Source organism: Ranitomeya variabilis, chromosome 5, assembly GCF_051348905.1.
Source record: "Ranitomeya variabilis isolate aRanVar5 chromosome 5, aRanVar5.hap1, whole genome shotgun sequence".
Lineage (NCBI taxonomy): Eukaryota > Metazoa > Chordata > Amphibia > Anura > Dendrobatidae > Ranitomeya > Ranitomeya variabilis.
In genome coordinates this window covers 662,660,148-662,678,326 of record NC_135236.1, presented here as the reverse complement: position 1 = coordinate 662,678,326, position 18,179 = coordinate 662,660,148, and the positions used below count along the sequence as shown (strand labels likewise).

The 18,179-nt window shown below is 43.9% G+C and overlaps 1 protein-coding gene across 3 annotated transcripts in view; it reads right to left on the bottom strand.

Moving 5' to 3' along the window:
• EFCAB6 (EF-hand calcium binding domain 6) overlaps positions 1 to 18,179 on the bottom strand; it is a 163,490-nt gene that overhangs the window by 92,086 nt on the left and 53,225 nt on the right. For 2 of the 3 annotated variants that reach the window (XM_077266561.1, XM_077266560.1), the window contains exons 2-5: positions 13,292 to 13,442; positions 6,780 to 7,000; positions 5,600 to 5,691; positions 2,538 to 2,604 (exon numbers count right to left, since the gene is read on the bottom strand). In XM_077266561.1, coding sequence (XP_077122676.1) covers positions 2,538 to 2,604; positions 5,600 to 5,691; positions 6,780 to 7,000; positions 13,292 to 13,424 — 513 coding nt within the window. In that variant the 5' untranslated portion in view covers positions 13,425 to 13,442. Of the gene's footprint in view, positions 1 to 2,537; positions 2,605 to 5,599; positions 5,692 to 6,779; positions 7,001 to 13,291; positions 13,443 to 18,179 lie in introns of those variants that run through there. The other variant, XM_077266562.1, reaches the window with a different exon arrangement.

The window sequence follows — 18,179 nt, the reverse complement described above, 5'->3', positions numbered from 1 at the left end:
CAGACATGCACTAATTAGTAATAAATAGCGATCATCTCCATCACGTTTTTTTTCAAAAACCACAACCAACAGCGCCATCTATGAGGCAGCATGAAGTATTGCGCTCCGACCCAGGTACTGATTCATTAATCCCCTGCTAATTGGCGTTATTTCATGTCTGTGTATCAGTATCGACAGCCGGCTACGCAAGATATATTAACTAGTTAAATAAAAAATTAAAAATCACAAGATCTGAAGGGAACGACGAGATCAGGCAAATTGTACCGAGGTGCTTCTAATTACTAAGTAATTAGCTCATTCCAATTAACCTAGATTTTAATTATCACCACCGCTAACCTGAAAACCTGAGGGCATACGTACAGCGTGGTAAGATAAGAGGATGTGTGAATCTGGTGTACCAGGACTCAAATATAACCTGTATCAATGGAATATATGGATATCATAAAGGGGGGGTCACACATACAGACAATAAAAAAGGAATTTAAATATATGTAAAAAAAAAATATCTAAAAATACATATCATTCCCATTTTATCCCGGAACAAAAATAAAACAAAATAAAATATAGAACAATAAAATCTATAAAATAAAATATAGAAAAAATTAAAATCTAGAAATGCATGAGATTCCCTCTTTTTTTACAGGAAGAAAATCATAAAAATAAAACAAAATAAAATATAAAATGCAGAAAATAAAATGTAATATATATAAAAAATAAAAATCTAGAAATGCATATCATTCCCTTTTGTTCGGAACAAAATAATAAAAATAAAGCCACATAAAATAACATCTAGAAAAAAAAAATATATATGTGTGTATTTAAAAAAAAATGCATATCATTCCCTTCTTTTTCTAAAAAAAAAAAAAAAACAGAATTAAATATAAAATAATATGATCTAGAAAATAAAATATTATATATATATATATATATATATATATATATATATATTTATTTATTTAAAAATAATATTGTAAAAATATAAAAAATAATATAAAATAAAAAAATGTATATACCATACTTGGTGTCGTAACTGTACGAACTAATAATGTAGTATAATAATTGTCACATATGGTGTAAGAAAGAAAGAAAGAAAGAAAGATGGCTAAATCTATGGGGGGGGGGGGGGTTTGGGGTAGTTGTCACTTCGCCTCCCAAATAATGAGGTCACAAAAATCCCAAAATGGTGATAATATAAAATACCTGCAAAAAAAAAAAAAACAAGGCACAACTCTATTTACCAAAAAATGATACAAAAAATAAGGAGAAATGAAAAAAAATCAGAAGCGGAGAGGGGCCCCGTTCCTGGGTGTGAATGCTGGGACCCCCAACTGAAGGGCCCCACTAGAATAGAGAGCCAAGTATAGCGCTCAGCCCCTCTAAAAGAACACTTCAGAGTTCATTCTCGGGATCGATGGTGGTCTCAGAGGTCGGACCCCCAGTGATCAACAAGTTATCATTTCTCCTGTGCATAGGAACTTACCAATGTAAGGTCTGGGCCCCGCTTTATCCTGAGAAGAGGGTCCCGTCTTGTGCCAAAGGGGCATCAACAGTTAATATCTGGGCTTCTTGCGGCACAGGAATTAATAGCGACACGTAATGTGAGATAACACTACATGAGCCGCAGGAGGCTGAGCCAGATGTCTTCTCTCCCTTCCACCCCTGCAAGGTGCAAATTCACACCTGCTACCCATTTTCATGGAAAAAAAAACTAAAATTATTCTAGATAAAATATAATTAACTCTATAAAAGCCAGTTTTATGTCACCGTAATCCAGTTTGTATCATAGGGATGGGAGAAATCCAATGACGACAGGTCTATTTAGTCAAAGGTTTTTACACCAAGGTAGTCGTGATGCGCTTTACTTGCAATACCAATCCTCACCACTTGGTGTGCTGTTCAGAAGAAACCAACTCAAAGACTTTTCTTTCAGGAGACACGCACCGCCTAGTGGTCAAAATAGGTAGTGCAATTAAAAAAAAAGTATAAGGGTAAAATACAAAAAGTATAATATACTTGTCCTCAAAGCTAAATATCAACTGATAAAGTCACATATTGGTGTAAATTATCATGAATTTGATCTGATCCTAGAAACTAAGGGGGGGTTGCAGAGCTGACTCTTACCCTGCACAGTGGGTGGGAAATTGAAACACAGCTCCGTTCATATAGAGCCGCCAGCAGCAAATAAGGTCCAATGTACAGGGAAAGACAGCAGTCATTCATTAAAGGGGTATTCCCTGATTACATGTATCTAGGACTCTTTGGACCACCACCAATTTCTTAGAATAAACAGTCATCTTGTGTAGCACCGCTTCTTCTAAAGTCTTCCCTGCACTGCTTCTCCTTCTAAAGTCTTCCATGCACGGCGCCTCCCATGGACCTGTGGCTGTGAAGAAAACTGCATTTCCTTGAATGAAAATGTGCTGCAGTTCCTTGGGGGCGAAACCCAATGGAGACAGGGCAGAGCTGATTGGCTATCCCCCCCAGGAGGTCACACCCCACCACTGATTTTTTTTAAGATGGGAACAGTAATGTGTTACCATTTGCTTCAGTCGGGTTTCCAGCTCATTCAGAGTCATTACTTGGTTTGCTTGAGAACAGCTCCATCTGAAAAAAAAAATAATGGAACAACTATAAACCGGACCGAGAGGTCAGGAAGTAATTTAGGCATAGGGTCACATGTAGTGGTCGGCGTGCGGATGTGTGCTGAAGTGATCCATTAACATTCATTTTCCTATAATCCAACTTTCCATCTACAGTGCCTAAAAGTAGTATTCAACCCCCTGCAGATTTAGCAGGTTTAATAAGATGCAAATAAGTTAGAGCCTTCAAACTTCAAACAAGAGCAGGATTTATTAACAGATGCATAAATCTTACAAACCAAAAAGTTTTGTTGCTCAGTTAAATTTTTATAAATTTTAAACATGAAAGTGTGGGTCAATTATTATTCAACCCCTAGGTTTAATATTTTGTGGAATAACCTTTGTTTGCAATTACAGCTAATAATCGTCTTTTATAAGACCTGATCAGGCCGGCACAGGTCTCTGGAGTTATCTTGGCCCACTCCTCCATGCAGATCTTCTCCAAGTTATCTAGGTTCTTTGGGTGTCTCATGTGGACTTTAATCTTGAGCTCCTTCCACAAGTTTTCAATTGGGTTAAGGTCAGGAGACTGACTAGGCCACTGCAACACCTTGATTTTTTGCCTCTTGAACCAGGCCTTGGTTTTCTTGGCTGTGTGCTTTGATGAAGATGAAATGACAACCCATCTTAAGATCCCTGATGGAGGAGCGGAGGTTCTTGGCCAAAATCTCCAGGTAGGCCGTGCTATCCATCTTCCCATGGATGCGGACCAGATGGCCAGGCCCCTTGGCTGAGAAACAGCCCCACAGCATGATGCTGCCACCACCATGCTTGACTGTAGGGATGGTATTCTTGGGGTCGTATGCAGTGCCATCCAGTCTCCAAACGTCACGTGTGTGGTTGGCACCAAAGATCTCGATCTTGGTCTCATCAGACCAGAGAAGCTTGAACAAGTCAGTCTCAGAGTCCTCCAAGTGATCATGAGCAAACTGTAGACGAGACTTGACATGACGCTTTGAAAGTAAAGGTACCTTACGGGCTCCTCTGGAACGGAGACCATTGCGGTGGAGTACGTTACTTATGGTATTGACTGAAACCAATGTCCCCACTGCCATGAGATCTTCCCGGAGCTCCTTCCTTGTTGTCCTTGGGTTAGCCTTGACTCTTCGGACAAGCCTGGCCTTGGCACGGGAGGAAACTTTCAAAGGCTGTCCAGGCCGTGGAAGGCTAACAGTAGTTCCATAAGCCGTCCACTTCCAGATAATGCTCCCAACAGTGGAGACAGGTAGGCCCAACCCCTTGGAAAGGGTTTTGTACCTCTTGCCAGCCTTGTGACCCTCCACAATCTTGTCTCTGATGGCCTTGGAATGCTCCTTTGTCTTTCCCATGTTGACCATGTATGAGTGCTGTTCACAAGTTTGGGGAGGGTCTTAAATAGTCAGAAAAGGCTGGAAAAAGAGATAATTAACATGTGAAGCTCATTGTTCTTTGTACGTGAACTAATTCTTAATACTTTAGGGGAACCAAACAGAATTCTGGGGGGTTGAGGGGTTGAATAATAAATGACCCTCTGAAAAAACTTTTCACAATTTAAAAAAAAAATAAACAAAGAAATAACATTCTTTTTTGCTGCAGTGCATTTCACACTTCCAGGCTGATCTACAGTCCAAATGTCACAATGCCAAGTTAATTCCAAATGTGTAAACCTGCTAAATCTGCAGGGGGTTGAATACTACTTGTAGGCACTGTAAATACGCAAGCTATGTTATTGGGGTAGTCGCATCTTCTTTGTTCACGAGCGCACTGCTACTCTGCTTCCAGACTCCCTGTTTGGTGGGTGGCGGTGCGCTCCCGATGAGTGACAGTGCGCTCCCAATAAGTGACAGTTCGAACCAGCAGCATTTTTGCACCGAAGATCACAACTTTGTGCACAAGCAGCTTTGTTTCTGCAGCACCAAACCCGGCCACATCCAGCGATCCCGCCAACTCTATAGTAAGAAGCTTGTAAGAGCTGCGCTCTTTGCCTAAGAAACCGTCCTCCTCTTATAGACTGCAGAGGTGGCCGGTAACCTTGGAAAAAAAAAAAGCAGCAAACTATAAAACTAGAAATCCCTCCATTCTTGAGAACACAGAGGGTTTTTAGTAAAAGGTAAATTGCACAAAAAATGTTCATGTTTCAAAAAAAAAAAAAAAAAAGGTATCCGTTGATGTGTCTGTAGTTCTAGGCCGTACCATGGACAGCTCCTGATCTACCGCTGTTTGCCGTATACACAAACCCAGCCAAATTGCTATGTTTCCTGTTCCCTCATGGGTCACCACCTGCGGATGACTTCACACACGAGGCGGCAGGAGGTGGACAGGAAGCGAGGAACATCTCCATAGATTCAATAGTGACGGAGGACAATGTGAATATTAGTCTTGTATCCAATCCTTGTTTTTGTTCCAGCATTGTATGGCCTTCGGTTGTGTTCAAGCACTGTACGGTCTTCGGTTGTGGTCAGGCAGTGAATGGTCTATGCTTATGTTCAGGCATTGTACGGTCTTTGGCTGTGGTCAGGCAGTGTACGGTCTTTGGTTGTGGTCAGGCATTGTACGGTCTTTGGTTGTGGTCAGGCAGTGTACGGTCTTTGGTTGTGGTCAGGCAGTGTACGGTCTTTGGTTGTGGTCAGGCAGTGTACGGTCTTTGGTTGTGGTCAGGCATTGCACGGTCTTTGGTTGTGGTCAGGCAGTGAATGGTCTTTGGATATGTTCAGGCAGTGTACGGTCTTTGGATATGTTCAGGCAGTGTACGGTCTTTGGATATGTTCAGGCAGTGTACGGTCTTTGGTTGTGTACAGGCAGTGTACGGTCTTTGGTTGTGGTCAGGCATTGTACGGTCTTTGGTGGTGGTCAGGCAGTGTACGGTCTTTGGTGGTGGTCAGGCATTGTACGGTCTTTGGTGGTGGTCAGGCAGTGTATGGCCTTTGGTTATGTTCCGGCATTGTACGGTCTTTGGTTGTGTTCAATGTGCTACTACCCACCTTCTCTTCATTTGAGATCCGCAAGTGTCGGCTCGGAGGAATTGTGCCAGAAATTCCACATATGGGATCGTGCCATTGTCAAGGACCATAATCTGAGGACAGAAGATCAAAAGATATTAAAACAAATAACGTTAATTCCGTTTAATGGCTCAAACATTGGGTGATGATGTGAGGTTAATTGATGGTTGCCGGACCCCATAGGCATCAAATCTTGTAAATGAGATTGCCCTTGTATTAGTTTTCCCTGAGGGACCTAGTCACCTATCCACATGTATGATTCACTGGCGTACCACCTATGACAGCACACCACGTGACCGCTATGGAACCAATAAGAAGGGAGTCCCGGTTCCACCTGCCATCCGCCCATTTCTCCTGACAATTGAGGATTTGTATGGAGCAGGCTCACACACTGAACCTGCTCCATACTCAGCAGCTGCCGGCTGTTTTACAAAGCTGCCACCCACCAGTATGGAGTTAGCAATTATGGCAACCCTTTAGATGCCAAGGTGAAGTGCAACCATAAGTGGTTGGTCCGCTCTACCTGCATTGGGTCCTGCACTCCAACTGGTTTTTCAATTGAAGATGGGGACCCCAATTCAGGGTATGATCACTACAGGTCCACCACTTGGACTCTCACCACCCACGAGAAAGGGACTGCCAAAATGCAGTGTGAATAAACCTGTACTGAGAATGTGCGACCATTGCTTCAACCGCTGTCTATATGAGTGGTGGTCGCACATGCTCAGTACCTCTCCATTTACACAGGGGACTTTGGGACCTCCGCTTTCAGGTTTGGCAGTCCTCTCAGTAGACAAATCATCAGCGATCATACATTTACCATCTATTCTGTAAATAGAGGATAAAGATTACTTTTGGGACAACATCTATAATGACCAGGAATGTTCAGGCCTTACCGACAAACTCCCCTTTTTTATATTTACGTGGGCAGATTTAAGCCACATTTTATTTCCAATCAGACGGAGCAATAATTTTTAAATCTGTGAAACTTCAATTTCAGAAATCAGTGACAAATCTGCAACCAAAAAATCTGCAACAAATCCGCCCGTGGATTTTGCAACAGATTTTGTTCTGATTTTTCCTCCCTTGTGGACATCCCCTAATGGATCCATAGTATGATGACGGCGCAGAAAACAAGTAGTATACCGCCATGACCGCTCACCTTTGTCAGTAGTTCCTCGTACTGGGGCTGCGTGAGAGATATGATAAAGTTTTTCAGAACTTGGTACAGCTGGCCTTTGGTCACAGTGAACGACTGATCGACATCCAAGACTAGAAATGCATTTTTCAGATCTTCCTGAAGCTCGTTGACCCTTTGGTATAAGATCTTTTCAATGTCTTGTCCTGAGAGTTTGGGATCCGGGACGGAGATGACTGAAGAACCTTCAATAGTAAAAGCATAAAAAGGAAAAATACTGGAAAGTCAACTTTGAAAGGGTCGTCCAGTGACAACAAGTAATCACCTATCTGCATGGTACCGCAGAATATTTGCGATTGGTGCTACAGCTGGGTGACCGGGAGCAGCGCTGCGCAGAGGAGATGTGAACGAGGTGCGGTGCTAAACCAATGCTGCTCTAGATCAGAGGTCAGGTTCCCGCTCATCACAAAAAAATTGCATACTATAGTGATATTCCATCACTCATCATATATGGCTGCCTTGAATTATACCAGAGAAGGCACTGCTTTGCAACAAGAGGTGAGGACAGAGTAAACTTAGAACTAACCATAAATGACTGGAAAGGATGGTGCAGGAGTATCTGGAGCTCAATATCAATATCATCAGGGGGGTGGACCCCTTTGTATTTTGGTCTTCCAAAATGGAATAGTGGCCTGAGCTTGCCAAATGGTCACCGTCACATATTTCAAGCTGCAACCTGTCCTAGTCACATGTAAGAAAAAGTCGCAGTGTGAAGAAACACCACTCAAGATGGTCAGTCACATATCTCAAGCTGCAACCTGTCTTAGTTACGTGTCAGGACGAGTCGCAGTGTAAAGAAACACAGCTCAAAATGGTCACTGTCACATATTTCAAGCTGCAAACTGTCCGAGAGATGCAAACTGTCCTAGTCACGTGTCAGGACGGGTCGCAGTGTGAAGACAAAATGCTCAAAACGGTCACCATCACATATTTCAAGCTGCAATTTGCCCCAGTCACATGTCAGGAAGGGTCACAGTGTGAAGAAACACAGCTAAAAATGATCATTGTCACATATTTCAAGCTACAACCTGCCTTAGTCACGTGTCAGGACGGGTCGTAGTGTGAAGAAACACTGCTTGAGACATGTCTCAACTGTCAGAGGAGCGGCATGGTGAAATAATATACTTGATCTGCTCAGTCAGCTGAGGAGCAGGGCTGGTGCAGAAGAAAAAAAAAACTTCTCAAATTTTTTTTCTCCTGTTCCAGTCCTGCCAGTATCCATACCCAGTGTAAAGCTGTCAAACTGATGAGCATGGAGCAGGATGAGGATAAAAAGGTTTTTTTTCCTCTGCTGAGTGAGCAGATCAGGTATACTTGTTCAGAATGCCGCTCCTTTTCTAGTCTCGAGCAGAATTTCTTCAGGCTGCAACCCATCTAGGACAGGTTGCAGCTCAAAATATGTGACAGCGGCTATGAACTCCAGACACCTTACTGACGTCAGCGCTTGGCACTGAAGCTGCGTTCTCACGTTCAGCTCAGTGTCTCCATGATGCCGGGCAGAGCAGTCACACTTTATGTCACCTTTCAGCAATGTATCCAGATGTAGCTAAGTCGGGCTTGTCGAGGGACATATGGATTATCAGCGGCAGGTGAGGATTTCTTTTTTTTTATTATTTTTCTTTGGATATTAATAAATGAGTTAAAAGAGGGTTGGGGAGTTTTTTGTTCAAATTAAGGACTTTTCTCTGGGTGTATGTTTTTTAACTTAAACTGACGGGGATAGTAATGGGGTTGCCTTATAGACGCCTCTCCATTCCTAACCTCTAGGCTTGATATCAGCTGACATTACAAAGCTGACATCAACCCCAATACTATTACCCCACTTGCCACCATACCAGGAAAAGTGGGAAGAGTTGAGGCTAAGCGCCAGAATTGGCGCATCTAATGGATGCACCATTTCTAGGGCGGCTGAGGGCTGATATTCTTAGTCTGGGAGGGGGCCAATATCCATAGCCCCTTCCAAGGCTATCAAAATCAGCCCGCAGCTGTCTGCCTAGCCTTTGCTGGTTATTAAAAATAGGAGGACCGCGCGCAGGGATGGCAACAGCACCCCTTTTGGAAATTATCTTAGAGAAATAGGTTGGATTGACTTATGGAGGGTTCGTAATGTTAATACATATTCTTACTCCTGCTACTCAACTACGTATGGCTCTATGTCACGAATCGATGTAGCCTTGGGCAATGATGGGATGAACGAATTGTTAAGTGGGGTGGAATATAGTCCTAGGATTTTATCGGATCATAGCCCAGTCCAGGTCTCTTTGCAGTTATCAGGTCAGGCTGGATCGGGGAGGACTGGTTGGAAGTTTCACCCTTCTTGGATGCAACTTTTGGATATGGAGAGGGTGGGAGTAGAGATAGAGGAGTTTTTTTAAGATTAATGAAGGGAGCGCAGAAAGTCATGTAGTATGGGACACCATAAAGGCGTATTTAAGGGGTATTCTGTTCCGGGACATTTCCAGACATAAAACGAGGACTAGAGCACAGGATCAAGCGGTTTTGAAAGAACTGAAGGAAGCTGAGGCGGCGTTGGGGGTCCATAGCACCAAGGAGTCCCGGAACCGTATGAAGGTGGCTCAGCAGGAGGTTAATCAGTTACATCTGAAAAAGGCAGAGAGGTCGAGGGCTTTTCAAAAAGAAACTTTCTATTCAGAGGGGGAAAAGGTGGGACACTTACTCTCTGTAGTAGCATCTGCACAGAGGAGCTCCTCACATGTCTACTCCATTAAAACTGAGGACGGGACGTTGGTTACTCGGGGGGAACAAATTCTGGAAGCATTTAGAAAATTCTACGGTAAATTATATACCTCTAGCGTGGGGAAAGGGTCTGAGGATATGACCAGGTACTTGGAGGGGATTGACCTGCCTAGGTTGAGTAAGGAGGAATGTGAGTCGCTGGAGGAGCCGATAGGGGAGGAAGAATTGGGGGTTGCTCTGGCGGGGGTGGCTGGGGGTAAGGCTCCGGGGGCGGACGGCATCCCAGCTGAGATTTATAAGATTTTGAAGGATACTCTGTTGGCCAAGCTGGTAGGGGTCTGTAATAGCTCACTGGAAAGAGGGGAGTTACCATTGTCGATGAGAGAGGCTGTGGTGGTGGTTATCCCTAAAGCCGACAAGGATCTACAATTACCAGAATCTTATAGACCAATCTCACTGCTGACGGCCGACATTAAGATTTTGGCAAAGGCCTTGGCGAATAGGTTGACTAGGGTGATTGATAAATTGGTCCACCCTGATCAATCAGGCTTTATGCCCAACAAGTCAACGGCACTCAATTTGAGAAGGCTGTTTTTAAATTTGCAAATCCCTTCCGATAATGTCGGCAAACGAGTTGTGGTTTCCTTGGACGCTCATAAGGCCTTTGACTGTGTGGAGTGGAGGTATTTGTGGTCAGTATTGGAACGATTGGGGTTTGGACCTAAATTCATCTCATGGGTGCGATTGTTATATTCTTCCCCAGTGGCCAAAATAAGAGTGAATAACGCCTTTTCTGAAACTTTTGTCTTGTCTAGGGGTACTAGACAGGGTTGCCCTTTGTCCCCGCTGCTCTTCGCCTTGGCGGTGGAGCCCCTTGCTGCTAAAATTAGAGGATCCCGGGAGGTGAGAGGTTTCTTATACGGGAATTTAGAAGAAAAAGTGGCATTATACGCTGATGACATTTTGCTTTTCCTGGAGGACTCTGAGGGGGCCCTGGCTGGGGCGGAAGCCATTATTGAGGAATTTGGGAGTTATTCGGGCCTAAGAATCAATTGGGATAAATCCAATATGATGTTGATCGATGGGGAATATGGTGATAGTGAGATGTGTGACTCCTCTACTAGGTCAGTGGATAAATTTAAATATCTAGGGATCCAGATTGCTCTCCCTTTGACTGGTTTTGAGGACCTGAACTTGGCACCACTTTTGCGAAAGATACGCACCAAAGTCCAGGCGTGGAAAAAGTTACGCTTATCGGTGATTGGTAAGGTAAATCTTATAAAGATGATTGTGATGTCGCAGCTTCTCTACGTGTTGCACAACTCTCCTGTATGGATACCAAGGAGCAGATTTCGGAGGATTAGATCTTTGTTCGGCGAGTTGATATGGGGTGGGAAAAGTCCTAGATTTAAACAGGAAATTCTGCAAAGACCTAAGACGGAGGGTGGGGTGGCACTGCCTAATCCATGGCTATATTTTCTGGCATCACAGTGTCAGCACCTTAGGGGGTGGGGTGTGGAGTCGGGTGGGGAACGGATACCCTGTAGTCTGAGGACGCTGGTTGGGTCAAGGGTACTGAGTGATGGCCTGGAGGGTGGGCATTTTCGTGAGTTGGGTCCCAAATTTTGCACTATTAGGCTTATTCATAAAGTCTGGGACACAGTAAAGGTCATTAGGGGGGTGAGGTCACTCACCAGATTCTCACCTATTTGGAACAACTACTTCCTACCAGAATTTAGACAGATGACGGGATTTCATGTCTGGAGGGAGGCAGGCATATCTCGGATTAGCCAAATAATATATCAGGGTAGGATTAGAACTTTTGAGGCATTGCAGGGAGAGTTTCTACTGCCAGATTCTGAGCTGTACCAGTATAGCTGCATCTCACATGCGTACCAGGCACAGTGTAAGAGAGGACCTGTGGAGATTCAGGTTGATCTCATGCTGGATTTTATTCTTATGGGGGGAGGCACGAGGGGGGTGATTTCGGGCATATACGAATTTCTTTTATTCTCCTTCTTAGAGGGACATCCTATTAGAGCGAGGGCGAAATGGGAGGCCGACCTGGGGGTGATTGATAACGAATGCTGGGATTCAATTTTGGAATATGTGCCCAGGATCTCGTTGAGTGAGCCTGGGAGGTTGTCACAATTATTTGTTATTCATAGGGCCTACAGAACTCCGAACATGCTATTCAAAGCTGGTCTGAGACCTAATTCAGAATGCCCTAGGTGCTCGCAGACCGAGGCGGATATCCTCCATATGATGTGGCAGTGCCCCAGGTTGTCCTCCTTTTGGATTGTGGTACTGAATAGGGTGGGGTTGACATATAACTGTTCTCTACCACGGGATCCTCTGGTATGTGTTTTGGGCTATGTAGAAGAGGTTGTAACTGACAATTCATATAAACTGGCTATTGCTAGACTGCTGTTTATTGCGCGAAAGTTGATTGCCAAATTTTGGATTAGGCAGGAGCCACCACCGAGAAGGGACTTTATGACACAAGTGGATCACATTATTGCTCTGGAGAGAAGTATTTATCTTAAGAGAAACAAGATGGACCTTTTCAACAAGCTGTGGAATCCGTGGCTCGAGTTGGCGTGATTTAAGTGACTGTCTCTGTTCTTGGACTTTCTGCCTACTCGGAGGAAATGTTGACGAATCATCTTTCTTTTTCTGTATGGTTATGTACAAAGTAGCAATTTGGGGCGGTTTTTCTCAGGTCTCTTGGGGTTGGGGGGGAGGGGATGCGGGAGTTGGGTTTGGGACTTTAAAAATTTCTTAAAAAGTAAAATACCTCGGTGCACTGTTTACAGTGACGTAATTCTCATGTATCATACCTACTGTTTAATAAAAATATCGGATTTAAAAAAAAAAAAAAATACATGATTTTTAGGGGGGGGTGTCACCTTTTGTTAATAACCAGTAAAGGCTAGGCAGACAGCTGTGAGCTGATATTAATAGCCTGGGAAGCCCCATGTTTATTACCCGCTAAACATGAGCCCCCAGCTGGTTAAGAATAATATGGGGGACCCCGAGCAATTTTTTTCTTTTATTATATCTACATATCTCTTCTATTATATTCCGACGGTTCATGCTGTGAATTTACTGTACTCAGCTGACGAAATGTCGGGTTTCCTATGAGATCTGAGAGTAAAAATCTCATGGCACGCGCATGGTCCCTGTGTCGTGCGATTTTTCTCTCGCACCCACTGACTTTCATTGCTGAGTCTCTGCCGTTTCACGCGGCCATATGCAGCATGCAGCAAATTTTTCCTCTCCCCAATTCAAGATGAGGAAAAATGAGCACTGCCTCATTGACTATCATTGGAACGAGTGCAATGCGAGATTTTCTCACATTTCTGCAGCTCCTGGTTACCCTACTCATATAGTGACAGTTAGTTGTTAGTAGGCATCACCATGGATACCTAAGTTACTACAATGCCCTGCACATGGGGTAAGTGACATAGCTAATCAGAAGAACTATACTACATTTCTAATTGGTGGTATTTGCCAATATTATTATTATTACACCTACTACATACTGAGATAGGACCTTGGAGATGGGAATACCCCTTTAATAATTTCACAAAGATAGCAGCCAGTCTCGAGTGGTCCCCCAACTGCCAGTGCAATCCACCCGCTCTCCGATCCCTCGAGCAAAGATCATGACTAACTTATAAATCCCCAACATTGGGCTGAGAGGCAAAACATTTCCCCTTGTATTTCCAATCTCTCAGCATTTTAGAATAGATAAATGATGAATGTAAGAAACTTACGAAGAGAAGATCTCACGGATGTCGCACTGCTGCCTCGAGACGTGGTCAGGCACGGGGAAGAATATGGCCGACCGGTGAAGGTGATGCTCCGGGTGAGGGGACGCAGTTCAGATAAATGTCCGGAATTCATCATTTTGGATTCTATGTTTTTCTGTTGGAAGGAAAGCGACAGAAGAAGAAATAAAATGTCGACCAGAAATAATGCAGAATTGCCAAGAACTAAAGAAAGTCGTCGGGGAGACGTCGCGCTCGACCACATTTATGGAGAAGTTACAATGTGACTGCTGAAACCTTCACGTGAGTCTGTGATTGACCCCGAGGGTTCATGTCAATTAAGAAATTAAGATGAGACCGAAAAAAGAGGGGAAAATCACACACCTGCCAGGGAAACTGATAAAAAAAATTCTAAGAAATCATAGTCATTGAGTCGCCTTTTTCCTCTGCTGTCATTTCTTCTGGCTGACATCCAATATGGCTGCCATTATAACGCCCTCAGAGGTCCTCATACAGCCTAAGACGACCCTCTGCTCTCTTGGCAGGTCTGTTTTGATATATATGTTTATGTTTGATTTTTTCTTCTTTACGTCCCTCTGTTCGTCCTCCTGGAAATGTAAGTAGAAATTGTCTACTGGGTGCCACCATTCCCCCTATCGATAAGGATGAGCACCTATACAGTCTGACACGCCAAGTCTCACTGGACAATGTCGTACCAAGCTTCCTTATCACTCTGCAATGTGCAGCTCCTCTGTTATTCCTCCTGGAAACGTCTGTGTGTCTGGTGCTAATGATCTGCAATTTATTCACGTGCTTTCAGGCGGAATAACAGAGAAACAACGCAATGTAGAAATCAACCACTCAAAAGGAGAGCAAGCAGATCCTAAGGAACCCCATTCAGATTAGCACCCAGCTTTCCCAGGATCATGCAACTAGAAAAAAAGCTAGGACAATTTAAGGCCCGAAGGCTGTGTGCACACGGTGCGTTTTTTCCGGGCGGGAATGGACCAAAACCACTATGGAAACCTTGTAGAAGCTAATTCAATGACAATCCTGAAGGTCTGGGCACACAATCAGTAAATTTCCATTGAGTATTTGCAGTGTGTTTTTTTCTGCAGCATGGCAATTCTTTGTGCGTTTTTTTTTTCCATTTTTTAAATTAAGAGTTGCTGTTTGGTTACAGCCTATGTAGGGTCATTCTGTTAATGCTCCTACATAGGCTGGTGACAATGTTTGTTTATTGCGTTTGTTTGTGTTTACTTATCAGCTTAGTAATGAGGGTGGTTTGCAGACACCTTTTCATTACTAAAGGTACCTTCACACGAAGCGACGCTGCAGCGATAGCGACAACGATGCCGATCGCTGCAGCGTCGCTGTTTGATCGCTGGGGAGCTGTCACACAGACCGCTCTCCAGCGACCAACGATGCCGAGGTCCCCGGGTAACCAGGGTAAACATCGGGTTGCTAAGCGCAGAGCCGCGCTTAGTAACCCAATGTTTACCCTGGTTACCAGCGTAAAAGTAAAAAAAACAAACAGTACATACTCACCTGCGCGTCCCCCAGCGTCCGCTTCCTGACACTGACTGAGCGCCGGCCCTAACAGCAGAGCGGTGACGTCACCGCTGTGCTTTCACTTTCACTTTAGGGCCGGCGCTCAGTCAGTGTCAGGAAGCAGACGCTGGGGGACGCGCAGGTGAGCATGTACTGTTTGTTTTTTTTACTTTTACGCTGGTAACCAGGGTAAACATCGGGTTACTAAGTGCGGCCCTGCGCTTAGTAACCCGATGTTTACCCTGGTTACCAGTGTAAAACATCGCTGGTATCGTTGCTTTTGGTGTCAAACACAACGATACACGGCGATCGGACGACCAAATAAAGTTCTGGACTTTATTCAGCGACCAGCGACATCACAGCAGGATCCTGATCGCTGCTGCGTGTCAAACTAAACGATATCGCTAGCCAGGACGCTGCAACGTCACGGATCGCTAGCGATATCGTTTAGTGTGACGGTACCTTTAAGCCTTACTAAAGAACAAAACCTGACCAGCACCTACTAGGTGTAAACAGGCGCTAAGAACCTTCATTTTTGTAAGTTCATCTTATGGAATAATAACACGGTTTAGATTCATTGTTTTCAGTGTTTGCATATATTCTGGCTCCTATAGATGCTGCTGTGCTTTCTTTTCCTAGATAGATAGATAGATAGATAGATAGATAGATAGATAGATAGATAGATAGATAGATAGATAGATAGATAGATAATAGATAGATAATAGACAGATGATAGATAGATAGATTGATAATATATAAATAATAGATAGATGGATAATAGATAGATGGACAGATAGATAATACAAGATCGACAGATAATAGATAAATAATAGATAGATAATATATAGAGATAGATAGATAATAGATAAATGATAGAGAGATGATAGATAGATAGATGATAGATAGATAATAGATAGATAGATAGATAGATAGATAGATAGATAGATAGATAGATAGATAGATAGATAGATAATAGATGGATAGATAGATAGATAGATAGATATATAATAGATGGATAGATGATAGATAGATAGATAGAGATAGATAAATAGATAATAGATGGATAGATAATAGATAGATAGATAGATAGATAGATAGATAGATAGATAGATAGATAGATAATAGATAGATAATAGATGGATAGATAATAGATAGATAATAGACAGATGATAGATAGATTGATAATATATAGATAATAGATAAATAATAGATAGATGGATAATAGATAGATGGACAGATAGATAATACAAGATCGACAGATAATAGATAAATAATAGATAGATAATATATAGAGAGATAGATAATAGATAAATGATAGAGAGATGATAGATAGATAGATAGATAGATGATAGATAGATAGATAGAGATGATAGATAGATAGATAGATAGATAATAGATGGATAGATAATAGATGGATAGATAATAGATAGATAGATAGATATATAGATAGATAGATAGATAATAGATAGATAGAAAATAGATAGATAGATAGATAGATAGATAGAATTTATGGCATATCTGATAGATGGGGATTTCACCTCTGGTACTTGCATCTAACCCAAATGAACACTACCAATCCAAAAAACAGCCGAACAAGCCCTGAAATTCCCATAGCTGATAACGATCATGTGTGACCTCTGCGTGGAGTAAGTAGAAAGGACGACCCTGTCAGTCTGTGACACTGGTATTTAAGTGGCGCATCAATTTGGAAGCCCCCTGCCTCCTCCCCACAGTCGCCTCCATGTTTGCACTCCTATGAAGCCTCGCTAGAGACTGGCTGTGAAGGAAGCCCCGTCCCTCCCACGTCACCAATCCGTGACGTCACTACACAGGCCCAGCTCTCCGGCGCCCCCTTTGTCTCTCAGGTCAGTAAGGGAACTGCACCTAGAGCAAATGGCCGCCGGGGAGACTGCCCTGTTACCCACACTGGGTATTCTAAGATTCGCAATCAGAGTAAAAGGATCAGCCCAAAATTAATTTATGATTTAATTGCCTTAAGGGCGCACTAGGTAATTACAAGAAGTATACAATCACAATATACCAAGAGTTACAGTCAGAGTACAATATAACAACAATGATACAAGGCTTAAGGTATAAAGCTGGAGGTCACTTTACCAGGTTAGAGATCGCTTGTGGAAGCCGGGGGGCGCAGCGTTCCGCAGGTCCAAAACTTTAGTTGCCGGGCAGCCCCCAGAAAGCGTGTGCTTGCCCCCCTCTGGCTGGCATATGCCCTGTTTCTTAGCTGGTCATCTTCTGTGTGTCCCACTCTCCACATGGTCCAGCTCTTAACCCTGCCGTGTCCCTCCCCCTGTAGCTGGGTGGGCTTAGCAATCTCCACCCCTCTGCCTCCCTGCGATATTTGTTCCAATATCTAATAAATGGGATAACTGCTCTCAGGATGATCGGATCAGCACACGGGCAGTACCAGCGCCTGTGGTTTGTTCTGCCGGTCGTACTGGGATCAAACCTGGACCCATTCGGTCCCTGTGGGAGGCTGATCTCTATATCTCGGGTTTCAGACCTCCCACGGATACAGGAGTCGCACCATTAGATGCACCATTTCTTTAGGACGAGGGGAATATTTTTTATGAGCCGCTACCTCGGACGATGCGTCCATAATTCACGATTCCAGGTCAGAGACGGTTCGGCTGGACGACCATACTAGATGTGTATCCAGTGGCCCCTTGACATGCGTGCTTTAATTAAGCCCTTGAGCATTTCCAAGCCCCCTGCTGGTGTGGCTTCCTTAAGGTACCGTCACACTAGGCGATATCGCCAGCGATCCGTGACGTTGCAGCGACCTGGATAGCGATATCGCTGTATTTGACACGCAGCAGCGATCTGGATCCCGCTGTGAAATTGCTGGTCGCTGCTAGAAGGTCTGCACTTTATTTGGTCGCTAGGTCGCCGTGTATCGCCGTGTTTGACAGCAAAAGCAAGGATACCAGCGATATTTTACACTGGTAACCAGGGTAAACATCGGGTTACTAAGCGCAGGGCCGCGCTTAGTTACCCGATGTTTACCCTGGTTACCAGCATAAAAGTTAAAAAAACAAACAGCACATACTCACCAGCGCGTCCCCCAGCCTCTGCTTCCTGACACTGACTGAGCGCCGGCCCTAAACTGAAAGTGAAAGCACAGCGGTGACGTCACCGCTGTGCTGTTAGGGCCGGAGCTCAGTCAGTGTCAGGAAGCAGAGGCTGGGGGACGCGCTGGTGAGTATGTGCTGTTTGTTTTTTTAACTTTTATGCTGGTAACCAGGGTAAACATCGGGTAACTAAGCGCGGCCCTGCGCTTAGCAACCCGATGCTTACCCTGGTTACCCGGGGACCTCGGCATCGT